This window comes from Hyperolius riggenbachi, chromosome 1 (genome assembly GCF_040937935.1).
Source record: "Hyperolius riggenbachi isolate aHypRig1 chromosome 1, aHypRig1.pri, whole genome shotgun sequence".
NCBI lineage: Eukaryota > Metazoa > Chordata > Amphibia > Anura > Hyperoliidae > Hyperolius > Hyperolius riggenbachi.
The window spans coordinates 566,395,797-566,409,195 of NC_090646.1; the positions used below are offsets into that span (position 1 = coordinate 566,395,797).

Genomic DNA, 13,399 nt, shown 5'->3' on the forward strand with positions numbered 1-13,399 from the left:
GTTTAATGAGGGTTTTATCATCAACTTTAGGATGATGTTTTCGATTTCATTCATATAAAAATATAGTATATTTTAAAGGTTTCACAAAGTTTGAAGCACCAGTGCGTTTTAATTTGTCTTCCCCTTCCTGGTTGGCATGAAGCCATGTCCTGACTTTATTTGGGAGGGGGTGATGTGGGGGGTGTAAGGGGGCATCTATGATGGGTGTTCCAGGGGAGCAGCTGGGTGCAGTAGATTAACTGTAGCCCTGCCACAGTGCTCATTGCACAGAAACAATTATTGCCATTGGCCATTTCTTTTTGTCATCCTTTTTTTTTACTAGTTTCTGCTTTATTTACCACCAGTGCATTATGGGTGCCTGCTGGACTGATGGATTGCTGGCACACAGGTCATAAACCACTGGAGAATCAGTGCAGATCAGTAGTAGCAACCAATCTGAGCTGGATTAGTGCCAGATTGTAGCTTGATTGCGCTTGATAAATGTTCCCCCAATGTTTTTCACTGCGAATCTCTTTTAGTAAATCAACTCCTTGTGTTCTCCACACAAAAAGGCTGTAATGTGTCTGAAATTGCTTTGGGATTAGTTTATATTACCAGTTTAGATAAACAGCACTTTGCATTCTGCACTTGCGCATTCTGCCTTTTGTCTATAGTATTGGTTCTGCATATTTGTTTTAAAGCAACGGGTGTATTTTTTTTCCCTAACACATTTGTCATCCTTCATCTCCTCAGATCCACACATATATCCCAGCTCTCTGGCAAAGGGGAGCACGTGGCAGTGAAAAAGTCCAGAAACTCCAAGGAAAAAGGAAAATAGGGCAGCGGCCTTGCCTGGAGTCTCAAAGGGCTTTACTGATGCTAAATGGTGAAAATCAAAGCCAAGGCGATGTGCTGCTTGATCTGCCGTAAGTAATACCTATAACATCACCATTTTTCTGCTTTGGGGGACAGCTTCTGACCTGACACATATCCTGAACTTTGTGTGACCTTTGTTGTTGTCTGGAAATGAATCTGACTGTCAGAAAGCCTTTTTGTGTTTAACCTACAACACTTCTTGCTGCTCTCTGGTGATTTGCTTCAAAAGACCTAGCAAGGGCACAGCACAATGCACAGCAAAGTGTCTGCTTCTTGGATTGTGTGCAAGCTTCAGTCTTTGTCTTGGTAAATGTATATATGTGTACAAATTCTATTTTTTTATGCTGATCTTTTCAGTTTCGGTTCACATCGCACGGATGGAGAACTGAGCCGTAGAATGGATCCGTTTTTAAAAGGCATCAGTTTTTCATCCATGACCCTCTGTTCAGTTAGCATGTGGTCAATGCGATGCGTCAGTCGCTCTGGTTTTATCGCAGTCTTCGCAAACTTGCGATCTGTTTGGCGGAACGAGCCAAACAGATCCATTCTAATGGAGCAATGTGAGCGGATCCTCCTGATTAACATTGGATCCATTGACATCAGTCAGCATTCAGTCGGTTTATTTCCACTAAACAGACCATTTTTATTCTGGTGTGAACCGGGCCTAATTCTCACCTGATTTCAAAGGAAGCTAAGACTAATGTGAAAATCAACTGTTCTGAATGCTAAGTATGCGTTACTTGAACAAGCCATAGGCATAAGGTGCCTGAATCTTGATTTGTGGCACCAGCAGTTATCACCATTGGGGAGCCGTGTATCTGACAGGTGTACATGTTCAAACTTGCCTGATTGCTGATTTACCTTTTAGATAAGCTAGAACCAGACCTAACTCCTTCCTGCTTACTCTAAAGGTGTCCATTAATGATACAATTTTGATTGTAAAATGTAAACACTTCTATGTTGTATGATGGATCTAAATTATTGATGATAAAGATAGGAAGACTCCATACAGTTCTCATTCATTGATCTAAGTCTGTGTGTGAATGACCACAGCCGTCTATGAGACGGCGCCTTCATTCACTAAAGCCGTCCACGCATTGCTTCCAGTTTGCGTAGTAATACTACGCATAAGGAAGTGAGCAGTGAGGACATCTTGTGACCAAATAGTAAAATTACATCTACAATTTTTCTTTTTTTCAATAAAAGACCCATGTTGACCCAATGTTTGAATTTTAAAGTAACCCCTGACCTCCCAGACTCTCCAATAATTACCTTTTTTTGGGGGGGGGGGGGGGGGGGAATAAAAAAATTACCAATACATAAATGGTTACCTTAGGGACTGAACTTTTTTAATGTGTATGTCTAGAGGGGAGATTACTATTACTTTCTAAATGATGGGCTTCTAATTAGGGAAGTATGCAAAACTGAAAAAATCCACCTTTATTGCCAATTAAAATATTGGCACCATACATTGTACAAGGGAAATATTTTAAACGTTGCTATAACCCAGACAAATGGCCAAATAAAATGTGTGGGTTTTAATTATGGCAGCATGGATTATTTTAAAACTATAATGGCCGAAAACTGAGAAATAATGATTTTTTTTCCATTTTTTTGTCTTATTTTTCCTGATAAAACACTTTTAGAATAAAATAATTCTAAACAAACAGTACCCTCCAAAGAAAGCCTAATTGGTGGCGAAAAAAACAAGATATAGATTGTTTTGTTGTGAGAAGTAGTAATAAAGTTATAGGCGAATGAATGAAAGGAGCGCTGAACGGTGAAAATTGCTCTGGTTTTTTAAGGTGAAAACCCCTTGGATGTGAAGTGGTTAAGTAAAATAATCTCAGAGATTGGTGGGCACAAGCTGTAATTAAAAATCGCTCAAAGCAAATCTGTAGTGAATTAAAAAAAAAAAGTTGATACTCGCCTATGGAGAGGGAAGACTCTAGAGAGCCTTTCCGTTCCTCTCACTGTCCCTGCATTCCACACTGTCTCCAGTTTAAATTTGCTGCCTCCAGTAGCTCTTGGAAGTACTCACGTCCCGAGTGCTTATGAAGACATGCGGCTCTGTACAGTCTTTTCAAGCAGTCGGGGATGAGTGCTTCCAAAAGCTTCAGCTCACCTGTTGTCAAGATCCTTTTTTTCACAGGTGTACAATTGATTGGAGCTTCTGTATGACATCTTTGTAGCATTTGAAAAATAATAGCAACCCTGATTCAGGCTCCCCGCACACCAGCTGACATACAGAAAAAATGCATCCAATTAATAGCTAAAACCATTTGACTTGTGTTCATAGGTTAAAACTTATGCTGGGAATAGAGGTGTAAATTCTGGCACTCGATTCTGCGGCCGATCATTTTGCCCGCTCGATTCTCTTATCTTCCGCTAGTTTTTCTTATCTTTTTTCAATTCACTTCAATGACAAATCTAGCGGCAAAATGATCGAACGGTGATTGGGCATGTCAGAAATGATCTATCTAACCATCTTATCAGCTCAGAATCGAGCCGTGTATTCCCAGCACAATGCTTTATGCTGAGAATACACGGTTAGTTTTTTAGCTGATTAGACGGTTCGATAGATAATTTCCGACATGTCCGATCTCACTTTCGATTCTTTGGCCGCTTGTTTTCTGATAGAAGTGAATGGAAAAAGATAAGAAAAACGAGAGGAAGATAAAAGAATCGACTGCAGAATCCAGCGGCAAAAACTATCGAGAGCAGAAACGCACGGCAGAAACGAACCATGTATTCCCAGCAATACACTTTATTTAGCTACTAATTGATAAGCCTGCCATTGCCAGGCAGAACTATCACATTGTGCTGGAAGGGTATACACTGTGTAAACATGGCAGAAAAGCTTCTGCTGTATTCAGGAAGAGCCAGAGCTGTATCTATTCTATTTGTTCACTAATTAGTTCTCTAGGAGTAGATCTGATCATTTGTCCTCTAGCCGGCAATATCAGTTGGCTTCAGTGAGGTGCAAATATGCAATCAAAAGACAACAAAGCAGTCTCATAGTTTTTTATATTCGTTTTTACTGTGTTTAATGGATTAGGTTTTAGGCTTTAAGTTTCCAATGTGTAGCCGGATCACATGCTGCTAGTGGGAGCGCACAGTGTAGTGTCTGCTCTGGTGGTCGGCTGTGGTCCGGCTGGAGCCCGGGGCAGATGCGTTACCATCATAGGCTATATGGGGAACGCATCAGCCTGTCCGGGATTATAGAGGACTGCACAGAAGTGTGGCTGCTTACCGCAACTTGCTCACAGATCCGTTGCAAACTGACTATATATATATATATATATACACAGTATGTATGTGTGTATGGACTTATGTATGTATATGTGTATATGTGTGTGTGTGTGTGTGTATACACACACACACACACACACACACACACACACACACACGCACACACGATCTTCTCAAAAAATTAGCATATTGTGATAAAGTTCATTATGTTCTGTAATGTACTGATAAATATTAGACGTTCATATATTTTAGATTCATTACACACAACTGAAGTAGTTCAAGCCTTTTATTGTTTTAATATTGATGATTTTGGCATACAGCTCATGAAAACCCAAAATTCCTATTTCATCCGACCAATAAAAGAAAAGTGTTTTTAAAACAAAAAAGTCAACCTTCAAATAATTATGTTCAGTTATGCACTCAATACTTGGTCGGGAATCCTTTTGCAGAAATGACTGCTTCAATGTGGCGTGGCATGGAGGCAATCAGCCTGTGGCACTGCTCAGGTGTTATGGAGGCCCAGGATGCTTCGATAGCTCATCCAGAGTGTTGAGTCTTGCGTCTCTCAACTTTCTCTTCACAATATCCTACAGATTCTCTATGGGGTTCAGGTCAGGAGAGTTGGCAGGCCAATTGAGCACAGTAATACCATGGTCAGTAAACCATTTACCAGTGATTTTGGCACTGTGAGCAGGTGCCAGGTCGTGCTGAAAAATTAAATGCCATGCCGCATTGAAGCAGTCATTTCTGCAAATGCGGCGTGGCATATTTTCTGCATTACAGAAAATAATGAACTTTATCACAATATGCTAATTTTTTGAGAAGATCCTGTATATCCTATATAATAAAATATACGTTATCCTGTCCGTGTCTGTGTGTTGCGCTACTGCGCATGTGCAGGACGGACAGCCGTTGGGACAGGAGGACGGGGCCAGGGAGCGGGGCGGACAGGTGCACGCTGCGGACGGGTGCGGGCATGCGCACTAACTGGCGGTGGCAGCGGTGTGAAAAGACCCGGAGCCCATTTTTAAACGTTCTTAGTGTGTGTGTGTGTGTGTGTGTGTGTGTGTGTGTGTGTGTGTGTGTGTGTGTGTGTATATAGTTTTGCAATGGGCAGAGAACGGACAAAAAATGGCCATTCTCAGCTTAAGTGGTAACACAGCATTAGGGGTCAGACATACTATAAGCGCTTTTCGGAGCGCTTTTTGCACATCCGATGGTTTCTGAGAGCTTTTTGCAATTTTATTGCGATTTTAATGTTCATTCAATGGGAGCGTTTTTTACAAAGCTTTTCAAAAAGCGCTCAGAAAATCGCTTATAGCGCACCTGAGCCATATGAGGTACAAAAAAAAATTATGACAACACCACTTTAAGCATGTGCTTATTACTGTGGTCACAAAATAACCACACACATCACTAAAATAAATGCATTACATTGCAGTAGCCATCTTTTAAACATAACCTGAAATATATAACATTGATATGAATATTTTTGCACCAAAAAGTCACAAACAATGTGGTGAATATGGTTCAAAAAACATATGAAAAGAAAAAAAGAACAGCCTATATGCTACAACACCTGTGATTTATGGGTTGGCTTTCTTTCCAATTTGTGCTCTTTAGGCAGGACATATAATAGGATAAATGAATGATTATCCACTAGATGGGAGGCAGCTTGTAAGATGGTATCATGGCTAACAGGTGTGGGCCTATTCATATGTAATGATTGTACACAAGACAAAGAATATTGTTGATGCCTCCCAGGGTATATAACCTGTCTCAGGCACCTTGATGACCCCAAATTAATATGCTTGCCTGCAGGTGTGTTCCTGTGTGAAAACAATGCTGGGGAAACTTTACACATCTCACAGGAGTGACAGGCCTTCCTCATATCAGCTTATGTGTCTTCTGTGCAGCTCAGTGTTCCCTGTGTTAGGCCCAGTGCACACCAAAAATCTCTAGCAGATCTGCAAAATTCTAGAGGTTTTTGAAGCAGATTACAGAGCGATTCTAGGCATGTTTTCTAAACATGCCTAGCATGTTTTGGAGCTTATTTGTGTAGCAGATTTCATATATTGTTACAGTAAAGCTGTTACTGAACAGCTTCTGTAACCAAAACGCCTGGAAAAAAGCTCTGATCTAGCGTTTTTCAGAGCTGTTTTCCACTTTCCTACACTTTAACATTGAGGCAGAAACACCTCGGAAATCTCAAAAATGCTGCAGCCCCCGAGTTTGCATTTCTGGAAAAAACAAACTGCTCTGGTGTGCACCATCCCATTTACTTTCAGTAGCCAAACGGTTTTCCCCCTGCAACCTTTTTAAAAAACGCTTCAGAATCGCTCTGGTGTGCACCAGCCCTTACTTAGGTTTTCCATTGAAGTGCATGTAATGTGCAGAGATTGCAATATAGCACTATGTATTTAAAATTGGCCCTAGACCATGGTGGACAAATGACTGCGGTCAGGATCATATTGTAAGCCCCTATGAGGAACAGTTAGTGGCAAGACTATATCCTCTGTACAGTACTGCAGGAGGTGTTGGATCTTTAAAAATACAAAATAATAATAATAATATTTGAAGATATTATCAGAAAAAAAACTGACATTGTGCATGATGATTCTGAACATTTTGTCAGTTTTCTCTATTAATTACTTCAGCGAATGTGAAAAAACACGTACAGAAACACACTTGGGGCTTGCTTCACTAACCGGCGCTAAGTGTTAGCGCCGGTGTGAAAAGCCCTTTTTGGCCACTAGTGTGTGCAAACCTACTTTGCGCGTAGCCCCATGCACTGCGGTTGCGACGATAACGTTGCACCCGCTGGCCCTTAAAAGTCGCACCCGGTGCGCCGAAAATGGCTCATCGGATGCCCCCGAAGTGGTACATCATAGCGCTGCTTAACGGGCACCCAATGCGCCATTTTCGTTGCACCGGGTGTGACTTTTAAGGGCCAGCAGCACGCACTATTACCCGCGCAGTGAGCAGGATTGTTTCAAATGTGTGGGCGCAAACCACCTAACGCCGTGGTTTGCGCACACTAACACTTAAGGCACACTCTTAGCGCCGGTTAGTGAATCAAGCCCTTGGTGTGCAGAAAAAGTATGCAGAAAAATGCGCACAGAAAACTGAAAGACAAGTGTGTTCCCTGCCTAATTGTTAGTGACTCCTTAATGAGATGATGTAACCTTTTTTCCATTACTTATGCACAACAGAAATTTCAGGCTCTAAAACTGCTGAGTATTAGCTTATTTTGCAGATATTCACAGTTGGCCTATAATTTTGCTCTACAATTCCCAAAACCCACACTGGAAGCTGTGAGGACTGCACCAATCTTCATACAGAGTGTTCTTCTCTAGGCAGAATGCACCTTTTTGTGGATGCAGTGCCCCATTCTCTGTATGGACGGTACCTTTACGTCAGTACTGCAGCAAGCAATAGTCGAGAGTCAGGAAGAGGCGAGACATCACCCGGCTACTGTTTGCTTTGGAACTAAAGTAATGGTTCCATCCGTGTCAATGCACTGCACTATTAAGCAACCCCCCATGCCTAACTCTTAAAACACCCCCTTCCCCCACCTAACCATAACCGTCCCCCGCCTTACCTTTACCGACCCCTGCCACCAATCTGACGCAATGACGATAATGTTGGAGTGCCTCCATAGGCGCCATCATAAATTGCAGGTATAGTGTGAAATTTGAGCGTCTGGAATTTATCGGGCTACCCAAATTTCACACCATAACCCCAATTGATAATGGTGCCTATGGCGGTGCCCAAGTTTCTTCCAATAGCGGGTGCTGAAATTTCCTCTTTCAATGAAGTCTGTAGACAACATTTGCAAGGGAGAGGGAAGGGAACTCTTCAGAAACAAGGTGGTAGGGTTTATACTGTACATACTGACACTGACAGGTCATTATTATAAAATAGGCTAGAATCAAGAGTTTTGAAGCACACTTCATTTTTTTACCCCCGGAATTTGCTAACTACAGCAGAAACCACAAATGTAAAATCCATCAGTAGGTTGGATCTAACTACCTTTGCTTCTATACACCTACGGGTAAAAAAAACAAATCCCTAATTATTCTGTTTAGAAAACTTAGGACTGAACAGGTGATTATAGCAGACTGACATTACCAGTACACTTTTCCTGTTAGGAGTGCAGTGCAAGTTTTTTGCTACAATTTATAAAATAAGGTAAGGCTAGAGTATTATGGTATAATGTTCTCTTAAACTCTTGCAGCATATAAATATAGTAGTGCCTTAAGAAGGAGATTTTCAGTTTATAATTGGAGCCCTTTTTAGAGCTGGCTAGAGACTGATTGCTAGGGAAGGGAATGGTCATAGACTCATATTCACTTCCATGAATCCTCCCATAATAACCAGCTCTTTTCAGCTCAGAACATGTAGCAACACTCAACTCTTTAGCAGAAGTTAATGAGCGGAGGGCTGTAAATTAATGAACAGCTCCCACAATAAGTAAGGGGAAAGGATTTGATGAATTTCTGGAAGATCTCCAGGAAATACTCAGACATGCTACACTGGCATGGTGGGATGTTATGTCTTTCCTGGGGTTTTGTTTCCAAAACAGTAAATGATTTATGGTGATTTGCTAAACTTGGGGAACATTGGAGATAGGCCTGAACGATTTATCGTTTTTTGATCGAAATCGTGATCACGGAAACAACGATTCCGTGATCGTGAAGGTGACGATTTTTCACGATTTCCCTGGCAACAGTGTACTAGTTCAGCCCGGCAGTCCGTCTCCCGCTTGCCGCTCTGCAGCGGCGGCTTAGTAGCTCTCACCAGCTCCTTCCTAGTGGCAGCCTCTACCCCCTACGTCATCAGTGTCTTAATTTCTCCCTCCGCCTTGCATATTCATCATCGGTGGACAGGCGGCCGCGGCAGGCACTCACTCACACTCGCTCCGCCCAGCCTAACACATCATCAGCTGGGCGGGCGGTGGACTCCGCCCACAGGTACTCGCTCTTTCCCTCCGCCGCGACTAGCGAGCCATCAGCTGGGCGGGTGGCCGCCACGGCTTTAGTACAGCAGACTCCGCCCACAGGCTCTCGCTCTGTTTCCCTCCGCCTAGCGTGTCATCAGCTGGGCAGGCGACAGGACTGTCACTAAAAAGTTTGGCCAGGTAGTGCACGACAAATATATATATATATATATATATATTACTACCAGACATCCACCAGGCTAAGATTTACCACTGCTCCGCCTCCTTTGCCACTCTGCATCAGTGCAACTGTCTGCACATCACGCTGACACCCTGTGTGTGCCTCATCCATTCTGTTTGTGTACAGGATGATGTGTGCTGGGCAGTGGGCAATTTGAGCTGAGGTGACTGAGCTGGACTGTGTGATGTGATTTTATATGTATTCACGATTTTTCTTCAAATCTAGTCCTCTTGCTGTGCACGGTCCTGAGCCTGGCCACAAGGATCAGTTTGTGTGAACAGTAGTGTCCTTCCACAGCTCTGCACTCCGCACGACAGGCTTTGGCCAGTTATCAAGCCTGGCAGGAGTGGAACCACAGTGAGAGTGTGAGTGTGTGTGTGTTCTATCTTGCCAAAGCCTGTCCTGCGGAGTGCTGAGCTATGGAAGGACTCTATTGTTCACACAAACTGATCCTTGACCTTGTGGCCGGGCTCAGGACAGTGCACGGCAGGAGGAGGACTAGTTTTTAAGAAAAATCGTGAATTGAATCGAAATCGCAATTTCTAACAGAAATCGTTCAATGCAATCTTTTCCTAAAATCGTTCAGGCCTAATTGGAGACCTTCGGTGACCTAGCAAACTGGATTTTTATTGAGGAACTGTAGTGAAAATTACATAATGAATAAAATTGCTTTTTTTTGTTTTTCCCTTCCAATATTCACTTATAAATTTAGTCAGTCCTTGCCCATTGTGAAATCTTTCCTCTCCCTGGAAATGCATTGCTGGTGGTGACATCTTTAGTACTGCCAGGTGATCTGTACGGAATGTTCATAACTGAGTGTTTCATGCACAGAGGGAGATAATGGCCTCAATTCACTAAGCTTATCTCCTGTTTTTAATAACGTTTCTAGAGTCATCACCATGGTGATAAGGCATGTAGTATTCAGGAAACATTTTACCTCAGGCAAACCTAAAGTTACCTGTTTTTAAGCTAACTCTTCAATCCTTAAAATAACTCCAGAATTCTAAAGCTAAAGACAGTCTGTTAATTAACTGCGTGTGAAAATAACTACAGAGGAGGTAACTTAAAGAGAATCTGTATTGTTAAAATCGCACAAAAGTAAACATACCAGTGCGTTAGGGGACATCTCCTATTACCCTCTGTCACAATTTCGCCGCTCCTCACCGCATTAAAAGTGGTTAAAAACAGTTTTTAAAAGTTTGTTTATAAACAAACAAAATGGCCACCAAAACAGGAAGTAGGTTGATGTACAGTATGTCCACACATAGAAAATACATTCATACACAAGCAGGCTGTATACACCCTTCCTTTTGAATCTCAAGAGATCATTTGTGTGTTTCTTTCCCCCTGCAGCTATCTTCCACTGAAGTGTCAGGCTGTTTCTTCCTGCAGAGTGCAGACAGCTCTGCCTGTATGTAATTCCTCAGTATGTGAAAGCCCAGCCAGCTCAGAGGAGGATTTATCCAGCTTGTAAAAGATAAGAGAGAAGAGAGAAGCTGCTCTAATCTAAATAATACACAGGCAGTGTGCAGAGAGGGGCCTGGAGGGGGGAGATGCATCACAGAACCACAACACTGAAGAACTTGGCAGACTTCCAGACACAGGCTGACAAGTCTGACAAGAGAGAGATAAGTTGATTTATTACAGAGATGGTGATAGTAGAATGTGCTGCAGTAAGCCAGAACACCTTAGAATAGCTTTTGGAACTTGTAGGATGATATAAAACAGGATGCAATTTTTGTTACGGAGTCTCTTTAAGGAATGAAGAGATAAGATAACTCTCTCACTGTGCTGTGGCAAGTTTTCTCTTGCCTTATTATCTCTAGCATGACTTTAGTGTATTGAGGCCATTGATTGCTTGCTTGGCAGTTGGAAAAAGCTGTTATTTTCCACAAGATTCACAGACTGCAAACTGTCAGGACCATGGACATGACATCACATGGCCGGAGGGTGCATAAACAGTGCATGAACAAAATGTAACAGTCCTGGAACAAAAAGCATGTAGATGTACTTATTGTTTTGTGTGGTGTGAACCTAGCTTCTTCTGAGGACTGTGTGCAGACAGGCCTGTGAAAAAGCTAGGTTCATTCTACGCAAGTTGGTCGTAAGGCCGTACCCCGTCTGGCGCCATAGCTGCCTCCTCCGTATTCAGCACTCTTTCATACAATAGGTATTTTTACATGCTTTCTGTACCAGGACTGTTACACAAATGCCAATTTTATAAGCATTTCTCTGCAGTGTACTCATAAGACCCAGGTGAGGGCTAAACACCTTTGCCAGAACACCACTGTTCTCCAATGACAGCCCAGTATGACAGCCCAGTTGTGTCCTCCTTCCTGCTATCACCACATGAGAGATACAGCTTCATTTCCATGTGTTTGATCAGACAGTCTTGATTTTGATGCTGGTTAGTTGTGATCCTTTTAATAAATATTATAACTGTTTCTTGGTTTGAACAGGCATGTCCCAAAGTTAAGGAGAATGACACAAGGAAGCAGTAAACAGGCTTTACCAAACGTTTACCAGCCACAATTCCAGTGCCAAGACAAGAAAGGTACAGTATATAAAGTTTATGTATTCTGCACTCATGTTAAACATATTAGAATAGGTGGCTTTGCCAGACCCTTAGCATGGTTGCATTGGTTGAAGGATAAGCTGTTATATAGATAATATTATGGCTGTATTTGTTTTTAGAAAAAAAACCTCTATATTATTGAGTCTTCTTAGGGGTAGTTTCTATAGCTGCGCAGCTTTGCGTTGCGGGTCACTCCCGGGGGGGGGGGGGGGGGGGCTTGCGATGCCAATTATTATACTAAATGGGATTGCGGACGCAATTGCCCTGAAATGCAGGCAGCCATGCGCTTTGACTTAGGGGTGAATTGCAGCGCATGTATGCAAACATCAGAGAGTGCAGTCTATGCACTGTCCCTGCGATGCACCATGCAGTCTGCTGTCCCTGCGATCGCGTTTTCATGAGCTCAGCTGAAAGGGCGCTATATGGAAACGACTCCTTAGGCTTATGTTGGTGTTCAGCACACCTTACGGTTCCATTATGGAATTCTAGGCTGAAAATGGGAAAGTCATGCCTGTGTCTGAGCTACTTATAGTGTACAGTGTCCTGCACGAAGGGCCTTTTCCACTAGCTAAAGTGTGCATGAACCCGATTTGGTGCGCACATTATGAATCATGGCATAAGCGGTGCTAGCGGTGCTAGAACTAATGAACTCGACGGGAAATCACTTGCTTCACTTGCTTCATGCGATTAAATGTTCCTGGTGGTGTTACATTACAGCGCATGCGATCGTATTGCTAGATGTGAAAGGTAAAATAGGGCTATGGACTTTCATCTTACCTTGGAAATTGTGCAAGATACACGCTGTGTCAAAAACGGGCGTGATCAAGCCAGGTGTGAAAAGCAAGATAAAGGAAAAGAAGGAAAGTAAAACACAAATTCTCTTTGGCCACAATTCTTCCATGCCTACATACTAGCCACCCCCATCATGCTACATTCAGCTTAGTTTCACATTATATTATAAATGTTACTTTATGCGTTTCAACATTATAATCTAGACTTCTCTTAAAAAAAGATCCATTTTATGTTTAAGCTTCACATTAGAAGCGCGTGAGGCCTAGCTCAGGGCCGCTGTCACTGTACATCTTTGTTTATCCCATTAAATAATAAACTGGGAGATGTATGTAATATGTACACAATTTCTTCTGTGCTTGTTAACATGTCCTGAAACCTTTTGAATCATTTGTGTACTTTTTTAGATCACTGCTGTAACAATGATTTATGTACTAAAAAGTATGATCTATGTGCAACTTTTATTTTGCCCATGCATCTGTTCTGTTGATGGGGCAGCATCATCTGATTTGGTAGTATAATTCTGCCTGTCTGTGTCAGGCCTAGACATTTTGTGAACAAAGGCTGGGTCTCGTTAGTTTGCAGAGATTTCAGCATATGGACTGCCTTACTCCAGGCAAAGAGCCCAGGCGGCATCACCCTTGGCTTCATTTAAAACTGTATTTAAGCCCAAATATTTTACAATGAAGTCCTGTTGTATTCCTCTCATCCCGCACATGCACACGTTTGTAAAGGAAGTGTTGCAGTG

The 13,399-nt window shown here is 42.3% G+C and overlaps 1 protein-coding gene across 3 annotated transcripts in view; it reads left to right on the forward strand.

Moving 5' to 3' along the window:
* The window catches only part of SLF1 (SMC5-SMC6 complex localization factor 1), a 147,732-nt gene that overhangs the window by 117,107 nt on the left and 17,226 nt on the right, over positions 1–13,399 (forward strand). For all 3 annotated transcript variants that reach the window (XM_068247552.1, XM_068247572.1, XM_068247563.1), the window contains exons 15-16: positions 733–905; positions 11,747–11,841. In XM_068247552.1, coding sequence (XP_068103653.1) covers positions 733–905; positions 11,747–11,841 — 268 coding nt within the window. The remainder of the gene's footprint in view (positions 1–732; positions 906–11,746; positions 11,842–13,399) is intronic.